Source organism: Rattus norvegicus, chromosome X (assembly GCF_021556685.1).
Source record: "Rattus norvegicus strain SHRSP/BbbUtx chromosome X, alternate assembly SHRSP_T2T, whole genome shotgun sequence".
Lineage (NCBI taxonomy): Eukaryota > Metazoa > Chordata > Mammalia > Rodentia > Muridae > Rattus > Rattus norvegicus.
The window spans coordinates 32422666-32442248 of record NC_141554.1 but is presented as its reverse complement, the minus strand read 5'-3'; the positions used below and the strand labels follow the sequence as shown (position 1 = coordinate 32442248).

General features: G+C 38.6%; 1 protein-coding gene across 10 annotated transcripts in view; it reads left to right on the top strand.

The window, feature by feature from the left end:
* The window catches only part of Arhgap6 (Rho GTPase activating protein 6), a 533690-nt gene that overhangs the window by 429854 nt on the left and 84253 nt on the right, over window positions 1-19583 (top strand). For 8 of the 10 annotated variants that reach the window (XR_015646115.1, XM_087598826.1, XM_087598825.1 and 5 more), the window contains 1 exon segment: window positions 10556-10715. Coding sequence is in view for 9 of the 10 variants with exons in the window: in XM_087598826.1 (XP_087454952.1) it covers window positions 10556-10715 (160 nt within the window). In the remaining variant the exon portion in view is untranslated. 10 annotated transcript variants of the gene reach the window in all.

The following is a 19583-nucleotide window of genomic DNA, read 5'->3' as shown; positions in this document are numbered from 1 at the left end:
TTTTCAGAAGTAAATGAGTCAGTACCCATAACATACTTAGAAAAATGCTTGATGCTGTCTGAATTAAATATTACCATGTATTTCTAAAGTAACTAACGATGAAATATAAAATTACATATTTATTAGTTTTATGTGAAATGACAATATCAAAAAACTTTAAATGTGCAGCTATTATCTATGGATGATTGTCTCGCATTAATTGAACCATATTTGTTATCTGCCAGAGCACTTTCAGCATTGGACATTTGAGGTTGATGTAGGTAGATGAATGTATAATAACAGGTAACTTTTACTCTGGTTTTCTCTTTAATCACTCTAGTAAGGAACACCATGTGACATTTTATTGTTTTTAAGTTATTTCCTCATGCTAAACTCATACCATGAACCGAGACTGTATATCTTTCATGATTAACCTCATAGAATTTCTGTAAAATCATACTAAATCCCTACATTAAAATCAGTAAGATTTTCCATGAAATCATTACTCTGTTGATTACCACCACAGTAATTATTTTGTTTAAATTTACTTGAGACCCATGATAGAATTATAACTTTATATTGCCATGAAACAAAGATGTATTTTTGAATTGCATTTGTCTTGTTGAAACATGAGATTCACAGAAATAAAGACACTGACTAACAAAGACAGTATTTTCCTTTTTTCTTCTCTTTTTGACATTTATAAAATAATTAAATCATTCTTCCTATTTCTCCCTCCATTATCTCTTTATGTTCTTTTAAATTTATGACCTTTCTAAGTAATTCTTTTTATATGCATAAAATAGGTTTGAATTTTTATTATTTTGCTGCCATCCATGTATTTTATAGCACACCTCCACTTGCTTCTGAACTCTCTTAAACATGGTTAAGGGGCTATTTACTTGGACTCCAACCACTATGCTCAGAAAATGAACAACTTCTCAGGGAGTTTTGTTTCCACAAAGAATAAAATGAAGAAGTACGCATTATGGTTTGTTATAAAGAAGAATGAGGGGTTAGGGATTTAGCTCAGTGGTAGAGCATACGCAAGGCCCTGGGTTCGATCCCCAGCTCCGAAAAAAAAAAAGAAAGAAAAAAAGAAAGAAGAATAAAACTGTTCTTGTTTTTAATGCAGTGATTTTTAAAAGAAATCAGTGGTTTAATAATATAGCTTAATAACTGTGAAGCTTTTCTAAGCAGAGAAAGTATCCTATGGGCTTTATTGTGCTTTATCATGCTCTAGTATGGTTCCCAGAGGCATCCAACAATCTTTGATAGATTCCTAATAAGAGCACATTGCAGTTACAATTCAATTACTATTTGTAGGTCCCTGTGGACATGGGATTTTTTTAAGTAGAATCCTTTCTTAATTCCAATATATATTTAAAATATGACACCGAAAAATCCAGTTTCAATTTCTCTTTTTGTTCTTCCCTCCCACTTCCTCCAAGTATGTTCTCTCTCTCTCTCTCTCTCTCTCTCTCTCTCTCTCTCTCTCTCTCTCTCTCTCTCTCTCTTTCCCCCTTTGCTCTGTCCCTCCCTCCTCATTTTTTTTTGAACTCGCTCAATCAATCAGTGACACAGCTTGCCTGTGTTCAGAAGAAACAGGAACTAACTTCTCATTGGTCTGGTGAAAAGATTGTAGCAGAAAGTATCCTGGAGTCATAGCTGAGCAAGCTGGAACATTTCTCTCACACCTGATAAGATTTTATGTTTCAACATTCGTTTTTCACCAAAAAATATTTTTTTAAAAAGCTGAGTCAAGTTCCTAGACCAAGCTAAGTTCAGTTAGATTAGAGAAGACAGCAAAGACACCGAGAATAGAATTCATGGATAAGCACCGTACGTATACTCCTATTTCTTTTGCAGAAGGTAGTTATGATAAGAAATGTAATTCTGTTGTACCTAGCTTATGATTTGGGAGGAAAAAGTGGACAATCAGCATGTGGAGTGGGTGGCTGCTAAAACTGCTTGCGCCGATAGAGATTTATGAGCACAGCTCATTTCCAGACTGATTGATGATGCTGAAACAGCGGGAAATGTGCAAACCACAGCAAGAAGGCATGCTCTGCAATTAACGGGAGCAGCATCGTTAGTTTGATTGCTGCAAAAGTCAGGAACCGGTTGGTTCGAGGTCTCCGAGTCAAACGTTTACCTTCCTCTCTCAGCTTCTTGCATGTGCTGCAACATGTTGCCTGTGGTTGAAGGGACAGAAACAGGATTTGTGAAACAACTTATACAGAAGAAAAGGCTAAGGCTAAATGGGGCATGTTACTTTACCAAGAGGTCTTAAGCTACTGTGCTTGGAAACACTGTCTTGTTTTCCTAACTATAAGAATCTGCTGTTGAGATGGCTTAGTGGTAGAAAGAAGTGCAGTTTAACTCTCATGTTCAGGGTCTGCCTTTGCTGATATAAGGGTGGCTTTACAAATAGTTTTTGCTTTACTTATTTGTAAGGTAAGGGGTTTGGGCTTGTATATCCTGAGAAATGATGGCATGCATGTATAGCAATGGTTATGAGAGATTAAATTCTAGAGCCTAAAACCTGACTTCAAATTCCAACTCTAATGTTTACTTATTTTATAATCTGGGCAAGTTATATAAGGTGTGTGTCTTAGTTTCTCCATCTGTAAATATGAAGATAATAATGGTACCATTGTCCTCAAGGATGTTGCAATCATTGGGATAATATAAATAATGATTGTAGGGTGTTCACTAGTAGATGGTGAATTTTCAAGGCATTCATCCATTACTAAGGGTCGATTCTAATTTTAGTGAACTGATTTAATTATAGAAAGGTAAGCAGAACAGTTGAAGATTAGCTCTGTCATTGAAACATTTCTAATCCATGGAATTTTTTTTCTACTTTCTATAGCCTGGGTTCCATATAGACTATTTTGCCTCCATAATTTGAGCAAAGCTTAAAACTAAGAATAGACTCTGAGTACTAGCAAAGCTCATGGCTCAACTGGAGAGATTCAGAAGTGAAAATAGCCTTTCAGTCTCACACTTTTTTCACTCGAATACATTGAATATGTGGATTTGATAACCATTAGCAAGCATTTTCCTGCAAAACAAAAATATGTACATGACTTTTTTCCCCAGATGGTGCTAGCAGAGTTCCGGGTTTGACAATGCTCCTTTTTCCTTTTAGTTCTATCAATAATTCACACATATATGAGCCACTTTCATATAGCCATTTCTTTTATTTTTTTACATTTTTATTTATATATGTAGGGACATATGTATTCCTGTGCATGGCATAGTATTCCTGAGGTCAGAGGACAAGCAGTCAGAGTTAGTTTTCTCCTTATACCATATGGATTCAGAATGACTGAGCTCAGGTCTTCAAGCTTGGAAACAAATCCCTTTGCCCACTGAGATATCTCATTAGCCCAAGGGCCCTAGAAAACAACTTGTATTTCACCCTACCATTTATACATTGTCAACATCTCGATGATTGCCATCTTTTACAATTTCTTTATGGCTTCTTTGGGATGTATTCCAAAGAAGCACAATATTGGAGATAAAATGTGTTACTGCAAAGGGTTAGTTGTAAATATAAATTTGCCTTAGTACTTTTAAGCCGATGCAGTGGTCAGAAAACACTTTCTGCAAGGGTCAGATACTAAAATGGTTCAGTTCTCTGGGCCACACAGTCTTTGTTGCAAGCTGTTTAGCTCTACTACTGAAGCGTGAACACAGCCACAGGTGGTGTCTATGTGAGTGATTGTAACTGTGCTCCAATAAAACTTCAAGGTTTGCCTCATGGGCAGTAGCTGGCTGGTTCCTGGCTAATCAAGTTATTCTAAGCAAAATACTCATCATTCCCATTTCACAGATGATGAAAGTGAAGGACATGTAAGTAGCTTGCTAAAAACCCACATGGCTGACAAATAGTGGAGCCAGGGCACAAATCCAGGAAGCTGTTGTTTCTAGCAACTACCCCATGTCAACCAGTGGGATCCTTGACTCTTTGAATTCTGCCTAGCTTGTCAATCATTTCCGTAAGGGCTGTCCACAAAGGTCCCACAGTAATCCTACTTCCTCTGCCCTGTCCTACATGCTTTGCCAGTGGTCGTCAACTTTTAACTTCCTGTTAGATACTCGGTCATCCTGTGAGTTTATCTGCTTTCTCGTTTGTTCACTAATGAGTCTTAAGTACTCTGAAGAGTTCCTGCCCTATAGAACACCCTCATCCAATGCTTATTGAACAAACAAGATAGGCCTTTCCATGTTTGGATTTGGACTCTCTTCAAGTAACAGTAATTTATGAAAGCGAAAGTTCAAAGTAGGCTAATGTCCCTATAAACTATTTCTAATCATCTGCAATTCATGCTCAGAATAAAGTAGAACTTCTCTTTTAAAATTAAAAATGGCTAGAGTCAATGAATTTCTGAATGTGTATGACATACAAGAAGTATTAAATCCTTATAAAGTGTGCTGAAGTGTAAGGAGTCAAGAGAGGACAATTGAAAAATGGTTTCCTGTTGAGTGCAGAAAGGAAGAGAACTTTGATGAGTCTAACCAGTGAGTGATGTGACAACCACATAGACACTCTCAGCTTTCCCCAGGAGCTCACAAAGAAGGAAGTTTCCTGTGATTGTCATATGTTTATTTTGGAGTGAGAAAAACCAAGTCAAAAATGTTGATTGTGCGGCTTGGTGTTTGAACTTACATTGTGCTTCAGTAGTACATTTGACTATCTGGGAAGCATGCCTTTACTAGTTATTATTATATGACACTGGGCACCTTAGAAAACAATGAGAAAAGATTTACTTGTGACATATATGATCTAAATGACAGAGCATTCTTTAGTCTCTAAGCTACTTACCTTGTGCTTCTTGACTTCAAGAGACCCTGATCTAACTGGCACCTAGAAAAAAGAAATGCACTCCAACACATAGTGGAACTATTTATTCAAAAATTCAACACACATTTCTTTAAGAGCTTTATGTGTCACTAAAATTGCCAGCCTTCAGAAGGAGATGCAAATTTAGAGTGATGATTAATATTAATTATAACTTAAATTATCATTTATTCACATCCTGTCAGGAGCTAATAAGCCCTCCATAAGAAATTCATTTGCATTGTCTTGTATGACCCACACATGCCTGAGAGTTAATTTTTCCTTTTTCTTCATGTACTACTGAGAAAGCTGAGGCTCAAAGATGTTTAGTGTCTTGTCAAAAAGTTCCCATATAATTGGACCAGAGGTGTGGTACCTTAAATTTTGAAATACACCTTAAATCAAAGAACGTGTATGTTTGACAGCCATAGTTTTCCCACCATGATTCTGGCATGCTGGATCCACAAAAAATAATTTGACAAAAATTATAATATTATAAATACATAAATCCCTTCCTGGCCCTCTTCGTCTGGGCAGTTTATCATTGGGTGTGGTTAAAGAGATACTCCAATTAGAGACCAGCTCCAAACATATAAGAAAACAGTTTGCTGTAGGCTCAACTCAAAATTACTTCAATCAATTTTATTTCATGGAAAACTCAAATCTGTAAAGGTGCAAAGATAAGCTGAAAATAATGACCTTCTGAATAAAACATAGATATTGGGTTTGGGGTTTACCTTTTAATCCTTTTAACTTAATGTGGGTACAAACACTTTTGATGAGAAAGAAATCTCTTTAGTTAATACGGTTGGTGAGTTCCTCACCAGTTAATCAAAATTCGATTCTGTTGAGACTTTGTTTTTTTATAAATTGTTTTGTGGCGTTTCTATTTCTTGAAGCTGGTTCAAAACTAGTTGCTATGATTTTGCTTGTTGTATTACATAAATTATCCTACATGATATTCATAAAATATATAGCCTCTTATATTAAACGAAATATGTAAATGATTGTTAAGATTTCCAGGGACTAAGCCACTACCTAAAGACTATACATGGACTGACCCTGGACTCTGACCCCATAGGTAGCAATGAATATCCTAGTAAGAGCACCAGTGGAAGGGGAAGCCCTGGGTCCTGCTAAGACTGAACCCCCAGTGAACTAGTCTATGGGGGGAGGGCGGCAATGGGGGGAGGGTTGGGAGGGGAACACCCATAAGGAAGGGGAGGGGGGAGGGGGATGTTTGCCCGGAAACCGGGAAAGGGAATAACACTCGAAATGTATATAAGAAATACTCAAGTTAATAAAAAAAAAAAAGAAAAAGAAAAAAAAAAAAAGAACAGTGAAAAAAAAAAGATTTCCTGACACCATCATTTTAAGGAGATTCTCTATAATTTGAACTTAACAGCAGATCTAATGTATACACTGCCAGGGATGCACGTCCTTTGAAATATTAGCATTTTGAATCAGATAGACATTTACAGTGGGGAAATGTTTGATGCATTATAAGACATTTCATAGTGTTTCCAGCCTTTCCCCTCCAGATCTCTCTGTCTCTGTCTCTCTTTCTCTGTTCTCTCTCGGTCTCTGTGTCTCTGTTTCTCTCTCTCTCTCTCTCTGTCTCTGTCTCCCCAGTCTCTTCCTTTCTATTGCGTTCTCTCTAACACACACACACACACACACACACACACACACACACACACACACACACCTTCTTCCTCTTCAATGGGGATGATCAAAATGTCTCCAGTAATTGTCAAATGACTTATAGAAAATTTAAGTCCATGCCCAGATCTCTGTATTGTATTCTTTTATGGTTTATCTATACTATAATATACTACTGTGACATTAGGTCACTTTTTATTGTACCTAAATTTATAAAAGTGAATAAAATTTAAAGTATACATTTTAAATCCTTTTGAAAATGGGGTATGTTAATAAATCAAAACACTGGGTTCAGAAGAAAGGGTCAAAAAATGAGTCAATTATTCATTTACAATATATGCAGTCACTAAGGAAAAAATTCTGACCTGGAACAAACATTTGGTAATTGAGATGCCACCAGAACACACTCTGGACTGTTCTGGTGGGCTTTAGTGTTCTTTCTGGGAAAGATTTTGTAATTTTGTGCTAACACTGACTTTTGGAATGAGATATGATACATAGATGTGGATACCATAGATAAAGGTTTTCCCAGATCACATATAATCATGCTCATTTTCAGTCCTTATATACTAACAATTTTGTTTGGCTCATTGAAATATCTTTCCAAGTTTAAATCAAAATGCTAGTGTGTGTGTGTGTGTGTGTGTGTGTGTGTGTGTGTGTGTGTGTGTGTCTTTTTCAGATTGAGTCTACATAGCCCAGGGTATCCTCCTCTTATCTCTTCATTTTCAAGGTTCTCAACCTGCATGCTTTAAGACACTTCTTAGCACTCCTCTTTTCTTTTCAGGTCTGATTGTGTTCCTCTTTTAGTCAGTGTTCCTCATATACTGGCCTTTACCTATTGAAAAAAAGAAAATTTACTTTGCGTTGCTTACACAGAAAACTTTAAAGAGCCTGGCCCAGACTTCTGCTTGGTTTCGCTCACTGCTATTTCTATCATTCCAGATGTATAGAATAAGTTTGTTTCCTCATTTGTGCTAGGAAAACCCTTATCCGTCTTAGTCAATTTTCAAGTCTCCATCAAAACATTACCTTCTCTACAAAGCCTTCCCCGATCTACAGACTGATGGTAATATTTTGTCTTCTAGGCAGCCATTGCATTTGATGCTTATTTCTAACATCACAATCTGTGTAGTTTCTAGACCACATTCTTCCCACCTGAAAGTTAGCATTTTAAGGACAAAGGCTGTACTGTCAACTGAATAAACCCAAGCCTACTACAATGCTTACTATGTAACATGTACTATTGAATATTGTTTGAATTAACCAAGAGGATAGAGTAAATTAAACCAATATATTATTGTAGGAATCAGGTAATTTAATTCATTAACTATATTTCTAAGATTGGAAGGCTGTATGTTGACCACTAGCCAAATGCAGCCAGCTATATAATTTTATAAATCAAGTTTTATGGAGATGTGCCACAACACATTCTTTTATAAATTATCTATGGCTACTTAAATGTCCCAGAGCCAGTTAGGTTTTTTGAGACAGAATCAAGATGCTCCACAAAGCATGAAATACTTACTCTATGACCCTTGATGAAAAGAGGTTGATAATCCCAGATAAAGGATAGTAGAGTCATCTACACAACACCTTTTTTTTTCTTTTCTTTTCTTTTTTTTCCGGAGCTGGGGAGCGAACCCAGGGCCTTGCGCTTGCTAGACAAGCACTCTACCACTGAGCTAAATCCTCAACCCTTTTATTTTTTTTCAAGGAGTATTTATGTCTTTATTTTTAAAAGGTCCCTAAATTCCTTGTTCCTCTGCCATGGGAGAACACAGATATCACTGATTCTACATGAATAGAATTCTTACCATACCAAGTCTGGTCTTGGACTCCTAGGCCTCCAGTCCTGCTAGAAGTAAATCTCTGCTATTTATTTATAAGACACCTTGGTGTCTTACCATAGTAGCCTTTATTCAGACAAGCAGCACAACGTTCCAACTGTCATATTTCTTTCTAAAGATCACAATACCTTTTTAAATTCTTTTTTAAAGGGTATGTAGTTTTATTTTGACACTTAGATAATAAAACCCAGCTTCCTTAGATATCCAAATTTCATATCTAGGACACATAAACAGCCTAGCAAGATGGATCAGTGAGCAAACTAGTTTCTGGGATATGAGTTCAATTCCAGGAACTCCAGAACACAAGAGAACAACTGATTGTCACAAGCTGTCCACTGATCTCCACACGTGTACTGTGACACACATGTGTCTGCACACATACCCTCAAATAAACAAACGTGAAACAAAATTTAAAGTTACAAACATATTTAGTTTTTCTCATCTAGGAGAAAATGCAAATCACAGACACCAGAACATGTACTATACTAGTCTCTTGGGTTGTGAATTAGGGGCACACCCAAGGCCTGAATACCAAATCGTAACTACTTAAACTTGATCTTCTCTATTAGACCAAAAAAGAAAGAAAAAAAATCTTCACTTGGCCAAGAATGGCAGCAGCCTACTCACTTGCTGTATATTTCTTAACTCACTCTTCTTCCCACAACACCCCCAGAGCCTTCTGAGAACATTTGTACTCATTAGTCACTGGATGTTGGCCCATATGAGTCAAGATCACTACCACCAACAAAAGCTCTGCCGATTGTGGAGAGAAAGCTGCCACTCCAAATCCATGGCATTGTGTCTGTTGTCTATGATTTGTAGAATGACCTCTTCAGAAGCAAAGGATGAATTGTTTCATAGGAGTGGGAAGTAGTCTTTCAGTGAGGACAGGCGACAGCACTCTACTAATGTAGAGTACTTTAAATGCAAATGTCTCTATAAATAAGATTTGTTACTGATCATCTGTTCATACTTACTTGGTTGAAACAGCTCATGAAACGGTTGTAAGTAGAACAGTTGCTATTATGTAAGAGTTTAGAACCATACATATAATTTGGTCCTTAGGATCTGGTGAAAATTATTCACCTTCCCCATGATACAGCTTTGTATTTAGTACATAATTGCTTGTAGACCGTATTATAATTGTGGATACTATGTTGCCATAGCAATACAATAAACCTCAAGTATATACTAAAATAATATTTAAAGTATGTTCTCGTTGTTGAAATAATGTCCAGTGTTCATTGCTGTTGGGTTCTACATCCACAGACTAAACTGACCATGAAGCAAACATTTTCTAAAATGAAAAATCTCACATTTGTACTAAACATTTACAAATCTTTCTCCATTGCCATGATTCTCTAAATGTTGCATTATAACAATGATTTGCACAGTGTCTAAACTGTACTTCGTAATAAAAAATCTAGAATTATTCAAAGCATACAAAGGTATTTGTAGGCTATGTGATAAGGGTAAGATTTTAAAACAAAAGTCGTGAATGCATATGTATTTTAGTATCTTCAAAGACTTCTGAAATAGATTCCCCCAGGATAGTAAATAAAATTATATTGTTATATAGTATAATTTGGCAATATTATTTATTCAATGCTATAATTACATTGATACCATAAAAAATGCTGAACACTTCAATGAGTTGCTAGATGAACTAAAAGGCATATAGCACAAACAATGATACATAGTACTCTCTCAAAAAAACATTTGTTCCCTATATGAGATGCACACAATAGCAAGTAGTGCACAGTTTTTCCTGTTATGAAAATATATATGAAAAGTACATTTCATTTATATATCTATATCTATCCATCCATCTATCTATCTATCTATCTATCTATCTATCTATCTATCTATGTATGTGTATATATATATATGTATGTATATATATATTATATATGTATGTATGTATGTATCTGTAAGAGGAAGTAGGTTCCTTGTGACCTCTTTCCACATGGTTTTCCTTGGCCTATGCATGCATCATCAGATGAGAAAGAACTTTTGATCCAGAAGTCAAGTTATGTTTTGAGTTTTGCAATTGACTAAGAAAATGCATGCCAAACTAAGACAGGATTTGGACTAGAGAGGCAGCTGTGGAACATGAATGTGAAATCTGTTTACTGCTGTTTCTGCCTAAGAGAGAAGGAAGTTTGTGACAAATGAGTGAACTGTATAATGCTTCTTGTTTTTCCCTTGCCTGCAGGGTGACTTCACCTGGAACAGCATGTCTGGCCGTAGTGTGCGCCTGAGATCAGTCCCTATCCAAAGCCTCTCAGAGCTGGAGCGGGCACGGCTGCAGGAAGTGGCTTTTTATCAGTTGCAGCAGGACTGTGACCTGGGCTGTCAGATCACCATTCCCAAAGGTAAGGCCCTGTTTGCATGTCCTGCCTTTCTGTGGGGGGTCTGCCAGCCACCTGCTCTACCAAAGTCACAGGCTACATTGTTCTCACACCTAGCATTAACCCAGAATGGAAACTATAGCTTCTTAGTGGGTAGCTGGCGTCCCTCCCCATTTTGAAAGACATGTCTAAATAAGACAATGTACATGCCAGCTAATATTTTTAAAAAGAAGGTTAAGTGGGGGTGGGGGTGGAGAAAAGCTAGGCACATCTCAAAAGTTTTCATGGTTTCATTTCAACCAAGAAAAACGTTTTATAGAGAGGTCAGTTAAAAGGGTTGGAAGAAAAGCTGGGTCTGTCTTAATCTGATTTCAAAATAAATATCTAAGAAGAATGTCTCAGATCTGTTAAGCTTGCAAGTTGGATCCCATACACACAGAGTCTCTGGAATGTTATGGCCATGACTGTAGCCAGTCTGGGTAGTGTTTTGCTACTGTAACACTTGAGTCAAGGCACACCTGCTTGCCTGGCACTTTGACACAGGGCTGATTCTATAGGGCTGAGAGGGAGGTGCTTGAATTTATTTAGTGCATAGAAATCTGTCTCTGAATGATTACTGTATCTACAAAGGCAGTTATTATAATTGCATGATGCAGAAAAGGAACTTGATGCAGAAATTTATTGTGAAAATTATAGTAAAGTTGCTCAGAAAGAGTTTTAACCAGTGGATTTAAAACAAAAACAAGGGAAGTCCCACACCCGCGGATCCCGGCCCACAGCAGCTCTCTGCTCCCAGACCCGGTGAGAGAGAGACCCAACCGCCTGGTCAGGTGGGCACTCCTGAGGCTGCAGAGCGGAAGAGACCACCAACACTGCTCACCCCTGCCCACATCCCTGGCCCAAGAGGAAACTGTATAAGGCCTCTGGGCTCCCGTGGGGGAGGGCCCAGGAGCGGCAGGACCCCTGCCACAGACACCGCCGGACCCTGAAGGAAACAGACCGGATAAACAGTTCTCTGCACCCAAATCCCGTGGGAGGGAGAGCTAAACCTTCAGAGAGGCAGACAGGCCTGGGAAACCAGAAGAGACTGCTCCCTGCACACACATCTCGGACGCCAGAGGAAAAAGCCAAAGACCATCTGGAACCCTGGTGCACTGAAGCTCCCGGAAGGGGCGGCACAGGTCTTCCTGGTTGCTGCCGCTGCAGAGAGCCCCTGGACAGCACCCCACGAGCAAACCTGAGCCTCGGGACCACAGGTAAGACCAAATTTTCTGCTGCAAGAAAGCTGCCTGGTGAACTCAAGACACAGGCCCACAGGAACAGCTGAAGACCTGTAGAGAGGAAAAACTACACGCCCGAAAGCAGAACACTCTGTCCCCATAACTGACTGAAAGAGAGGAAAAGAGGTCTACAGCACTCCTGACACACAGGCTTATAGGACAGTCTAGCCACTGTCAGAAATAGCAGAACAAAGTAACACTAGAGATAATCTGATGGCGAGAGGCAAGCGCAGGAACCCAAGCAACAGAAACCAAGACTACATGCCATCATCGGAGCCCAATTCTCCCACCAAAACAAACATGGAATATCCAAACACACCAGAAAAGAAAGATCTAGTTTCAAAATCATATTTGATCATGATGCTGGAGGACTTCAGGAAAGACCTGAACACACTTAGGGAAGCACAGGAAAACATTAATAAACAAGTAAAAGCCTACAGAGAGGAATCGCAAAAATCCCTGAAAGAATTCCAGGAAAACACAATCAAACAGTTGAAGGAATTAAAAATGGAAATAGAAGCAATCAAGAAAGAACACATGGAAACAACCCTGGATATAGAAAACCAAAAGAAGAGACAAGGAGCTGTAGATACAAGCTTCACCAACAGAATACAAGAGATGGAAGAGAGAATCTCAGGAGCAGAAGATTCCATAGAAATCATTGACTCAACTGTCAAAGATAATGTAAAGCGGAAAAAGCTACTGGTCCAAAACATACAGGAAATCCAGGACTCAATGAGAAGATCAAACCTAAGGATAATAGGTATAGAAGAGAGTGAAGACTCCCAGCTCAAAGGACCAGTAAATATCTTCAACAAAATCATAGAAGAAAACTTCCCTAACCTAAAAAAAGAGATACCCATAGACATACAGGAAGCCTACAGAACTCCAAATAGATTGGACCAGAAAAGAAACACCTCCCGTCACATAATTGTCAAAACACCAAACGCACAAAATAAAGAAAGAATATTAAAAGCAGTAAGGGAAAAAGGTCAAGTAACATATAAAGGGAGACCTATCAGAATCACACCAGACTTCTCGCCAGAAACTATGAAGGCCAGAAGATCCTGGACTGATGTTATACAGACCCTAAGAGAACACAAATGCCAGCCCAGATTACTGTATCCAGCAAAACTCTCAATTAACATTGATGGAGAAACCAAGATATTCCATGACAAAACCAAATTTACACAATATCTTTCTACAAATCCAGCACTACAAAGGATAATAAATGGTAAAGCCCAACATAAGGAGGCAAGCTATACCCTAGAAGAAGCAAGAAACTAATCGTCTTGGCAACAAAACAAAGAGAATGAAAGCACACAAACATAACCTCACATCAAATATGAATATAACGAGAAGCAATAATCACTATTCCTTAATATCTCTCAATATCAATGGCCTCAACTCCCCAATAAAAAGACATAGATTAACAAACTGGATACGCAACGAGGACCCTGCATTCTGCTGCCTACAGGAAACACACCTCAGAGACAAAGACAGACACTATCTCAGAGTGAAAGGCTGGAAAACAACTTTCCAAGCAAATGGTCAGAAGAAGCAAGCTGGAGTACCCATTCTAATATCAAATAAAATCAATTTCCAACTAAAAGTCATCAAAAAAGATAAGGAAGGACACTTCATATTCATCAAAGGAAAAATCAACCAAGATGAACTCTCAATCCTAAATATCTATGCCCCAAATACAAGGGCACCTACATATGTAAAAGAAACCTTACTAAAGCTCAAAACACACATTGCACCTCACACAATAATAGTGGGAGATTTCAACACCCCACTCTCATCAATGGACAGATCATGGAAACAGAAATTAAACAGTGATGTAGACAGACTAAGAGAAGTCATGAGCCAAATGGACTTAACGGATATTTATAGAACATTCTATCCTAAAGCAAAAGGATATACCTTCTTCTCAGCTCCTCATGGTACTTTCTCCAAAATTGACCATATAATTGGTCAAAAAACGGGCCTCAACAGGTACAGAAAGATAGAAATAATCCCATGCGTGCTATCGGACCACCACGGCCTAAAACTGGTCTTCAATAACAATAAGGGAAGAATGCCCACATATACTTGGAAATTGAACAATGCTCTACTCAATGATAACCTGGTCAAGGAAGAAATAAAGAAAGAAATTAAAAACTTTTTAGAATTTAATGAAAATGAAGATACAACATACTCAAACTTATGGGACACAATGAAAGCTGTGCTAAGAGGAAAACTCATAGCGCTGAGTGCCTGCAGAAAGAAACAGGAAAGAGCATATGTCAGCAGCTTGACAGCACACCTAAAAGCTCTAGAACAAAAAGAAGCAAATACACCCAGGAGGAGTAGAAGGCAGGAAATAATCAAACTCAGAGCTGAAATCAACCAAGTAGAAACAAAAAGGACCATAGAAAGAATCAACAGAACCAAAAGTTGGTTCTTTGAGAAAATCAACAAGATAGATAAACCCTTAGCCAGACTAACGAGAGGACACAGAGAGTGTGTCCAAATTAACAAAATCAGAAATGAAAAGGGAGACATAACTACAGATTCGGAGGAAATTCAAAAAATCATCAGATCTTACTATAAAAACCTATATTCAACAAAACTTGAAAATCTTCAGGAAATGGACAATTTCCTAGACAGATACCAGGTATCGAAGTTAAATCAGGAACAGATAAACCAGTTAAACAACCCCATAACTCCTAAGGAAATAGAAGCAGTCATTAAAGGTCTCCCAACCAAAAAGAGCCCAGGTCCAGACGGGTTTAGTGCAGAATTCTATCAAACCTTCATAGAAGACCTCATACCAATATTATCCAAACTATTCCACAAAATTGAAACAGATGGAGCCCTACCGAATTCCTTCTATGAAGCCACAATTACTCTTATACCTAAACCACACAAAGACACAACAAAGAAAGAGAACTTCAGACCAATTTCCCTTATGAATATCGACGCAAAAATACTCAATAAAATTCTGGCAAACCGAATTCAAGAGCACATCAAAACAATCATCCACCATGATCAAGTAGGCTTCATCCCAGGCATGCAGGGATGGTTTAATATACGGAAAACCATCAACGTGATCCATTATATAAACAAACTGAAAGAACAGAACCACATGATCATTTCATTAGATGCTGAGAAAGCATTTGACAAAATTCAACACCCCTTCATGATAAAAGTCCTGGAAAGAATAGGAATTCAAGGCCCATACCTAAACATAGTAAAAGCCATATACAGCAAACCAGTTGCTAACATTAAACTAAATGGAGAGAAACTTGAAGCAATCCCACTAAAATCAGGGACTAGACAAGGCTGCCCACTCTCTCCCTACTTATTCAATATAGTTCTTGAAGTTCTAGCCAGAGCAATCAGACAACAAAAGGAGATCAAAGGGATACAGATCGGAAAAGAAGAGGTCAAAATATCACTATTTGCAGATGACATGATAGTATATTTAAGTGATCCCAAAAGTTCCACCAGAGAACTACTAAAGCTGATAAACAACTTCAGCAAAGTGGCTGGGTATAAAATTAACTCAAATAAATCAGTTGCCTTCCTCTATACAAAAGAGAAACAAGCCGAGAAAGAAATTAGGGAAACGACACCCTTCATAATAGACCCAAATAATATAAAGTACCTCGGTGTGACTTTAACCAAGCAAGTAAAAGATCTGTACAATAAGAACTTCAAGACACTGAGGAAAGAAATTGAAGAAGACCTCAGAAGATGGAAAGATCTCCCATGCTCATGGATTGGCAGGATTAATATGGTAAAAATGGCCATCTTACCAAAAGCAATCTACAGATTCAATGCAATCCCCATCAAAATACCAATCCAATTCTTCAAAGAGTTAGACAGAACAATTTGCAAATTCATCTGGAATAACAAAAAACCCAGGATAGCTAAAGCTATCCTCAACAATAAAAGGACTTCAGGGGGAATCACTATCCCTGAACTCAAGCAGTATTACAGAGCAATAGTGATAAAAACTGCATGGTATTGGTACAGAGACAGACAGATAGACCAATGGAATAGAATTGAAGACCCAGAAATGAACCCACACACCTATGGTCACTTGATTTTTGACAAAGGAGCCAAAACCATCCAATGGAAAAAAGATAGCATTTTCAGCAAATGGTGCTGGTTCAACTGGAGGGCAACATGTAGAAGAATGCAGATCGATCCATCCTTATCACCCTGTACAAAGCTTAAGTCCAAGTGGATCAAGGACCTCCACATCAAACCAGACACACTCAAACTAATAGAAGAAAAACTAGGGAAGCATCTGGAACACATGGGCACTGGAAAAAATTTCCTGAACAAAACACCAATGGCTTATGCTCTAAGATCAAGAATCGACAAATGGGATCTCATAAAACTGCAAAGCTTCTGTAAGGCAAAGGACACTGTGGTTAGGACAAAACGGCAACCAACAGATTGGGAAAAGATCTTTACCAATCCTACAACAGATAGAGGCCTTATTTCCAAAATATACAAAGAACTCAAGAAGTTAGACCGCAGGGAAACAAATAACCCTATTAAAAAATGGGGTTCAGAGCTAAACAAAGAATTCACAGCTGAGGAATGCCGAATGGCTGAGAAACACCTAAAGAAATGTTCAACATCTTTAGTCATAAGGGAAATGCAAATCAAAACAACCCTGAGATTTCACCTCACACCAGTGCGATTGGCTAAGATCAAAAACTCAGGTGACAGCAGATGCTGGCGAGGATGTGGAGAAAGAGGAACACTCCTCCATTGTTGGTGGGATTGCAGACTGGTAAAACCATTCTGGAAATCAGTCTGGAGGTTCCTCAGAAAATTGGACATTGAACTGCCTGAGGATCCAGCTATACCTCTCTTGGGCATATACCCAAAAGATGCCTCAACATATAAAAGAGACACGTGCTCCACTATGTTCATCGCAGCCTTATTTATAATAGCCAGAAGCTGGAAAGAACCCAGATGCCCTTCAACAGAGGAATGGATACAGAAAATGTGGTACATCTACACAATGGAATATTACTCAGCTATCAAAAACAACGACTTTATGAAATTCGTAGGCAAATGGTTGGAACTGGAAAATATCATCCTGAGTGAGCTAACCCAATCACAGAAAGACATACATGGTATGCACTCATTGATAAGTGGCTATTAGCCCAAATGCTTGAATTACCCTAGATCCCTAGAACAAACGAAACTCAAGACGGATGATCAAAATGTGAATGCTTCACTCCTTCTTTAAATGAGGAAAAAGAATACCCTTGGCAGGGAAGGGAGAGGCAAAGATTAAAACAGAGACTGAAGGAACACCCATTCAGAGCCTGCCCCACATGTGGCCCATACATATACAGCCACCCAATTAGACAAGATGGATGAAGCAAAGAAGTGCAGACCGACAGGAGCCGGATGTAGATCGCTCCTGAGAGACACAGCCAGAATACAGCAAATATAGAGGCGAATGCCAGCAGCAAACCACTGAACTGAGAATAGGTCCCCTATTGAAGGAATCAGAGAAAGAACTGGAAGAGCTTGAAGGGGCTCGAGACCCCAAAAGTACAACAATGCCAAGCAACCAGAGCTTCCAGGGACTAAGCCACTACCTAAAGACTATACATGGACTGACCCTGGACTCTGACCCCATAGGTAGCAATGAATATCCGAGTAAGAGCACCAGTGGAAGGGGAAGCCCTGGGTCCTGCTAAGACTGAACCCCCAGTGAACTAGTCTATGGGGGGAGGGCGGCAATGGGGGGAGGGTTGGGAGGGGAACACCCATAAGGAAGGGGAGGGGGGAGGGGGATGTTTGCCCGGAAACCGGGAAAGGGAATAACACTCGAAATGTATATAAGAAATACTCAAGTTAATAAAAAAAAATAAATAAAACAAAAACAAAAAAAATGAAAACAGAAGAGGTAAGGCAAGTGTCTAGAAGGTAGACATGTTATGAATATTCATTCATCAGATAATAAGTACATGAATACGTGTGTATTTTACTTTATCTCAAAATTCCTAAGAGGCTCCTATGTTGAAGGTTTTATGCATATTGCTGAGGTAAAGCTTTAGGGATGCCATTGGATACCAGGGCCTCTGACTTTTATCAATAGTTTAACCCACTAACAAAATACCTGAGTGAGTGGATTATTGGGAGGTGGTGAAAACTTAAGAGGATGGTACTTAGTGGGAAGAAGTAGGTTATTAGGGCATGCATCTAGAAACTGAGTCTGGTCCAAGCAAGGGATCCTCTCTGACAGTCTACCTCCTTGCCATCATAAAGTATACAGTTTTGCTCTATCATAATCTGCCCCATAATAGGTCCAGAAACATGGGATCCAAGTGACCATGGACTAAAACATATAACACCACATATATTTATAACTTTTAAAGGGTATATTTAGTTATAACCACACATTGACAGAAAATCAACTGCCACAATATATCACATGTGTGTATGTATGGGTGTGAGCACACATACACATATGCGAGCAGGTAATGTGGTTCTCAAGTAGAGTTGATCGTTGATCATGCCTTCTATCTCTCAGAGGACATCTGCCAATATCTGGCCATTCATTTGGCTGTCATCCTTTGGGAGAAGGTCCTACTGAAATAAAGTGGGTTCAAGTCAGAAATACTGACAAATCACCTAGAATACATATGGTAACCTTCCTCAATAGTAATCAGGTCCCAAATATTCAAGGACCAAGGCTAAGCCATTTCACCTTACACACAAGTATATGCTCACATTCTTTCATTCACAGTGGGAATGGGTTTGGGCTCTGTTTTTGTTTTGTTCTTTTGGACTTAGATGTACTAGTTTAGGAGTCCAAAGACTAGAATTAGGTACACATTTTATCATGCCTCCATTACCACACATTTGCACTTAGGCGATCCACCTTTGTGATAGGAAAGTTTGTTCTTGGTTCTACAAGCAGTAGCACAAAATTCAGAGTACAGAGTTTGCCTTTGGATAGTGAGTCTCTGGGTCATGCTTTGATTTTTCCTTAGGCTAAAATCTCTGATACTCCTTTGGGGCATGTGATAGAGATCATAATCAAGATAGAGGGTGGCTACTGATGGGCAGAATGTGGATGCCAGGAACAGAAGCCATGTTTGCTTGGCTTTTCTCTTACCACCCCCCACCACAGGTTGCCATGAGAGTTGTAGTCATCATTCCCATCCTCTGTCAGTACATTTCATATGAATCTCACACACTGATGCCCTCTGTTCTGATGAGAAGTTTGCCTGCTCTTGCTGAAAACTGTACTAGAGATGATAATGTCACACTACTGTTTCATTTACAGCCATGTTTTCCTGCCTTGCCTGGTCTTTCATTGATAAGGTATAGGGGAAGTTTGTCCTTCCTGCCCACTTAGCTTACAAGTGTCCTATGTACTATCAATAGGCCTTTTCATGAGCACAAACATTCTTTGCATTCCTAAAAAAACAGTGGAAATTTTAGCAAATGCAGTTTATACTGAAGAACATGATAACTTTGAAAAGGCTTTGAATTTAATGCACATGAGATAAGCTATCAGGAAAGAGATTATTCTTTATAGCATTACTTTAAAATCTAGTCAATTTGATGTGTCTGTTTGTTC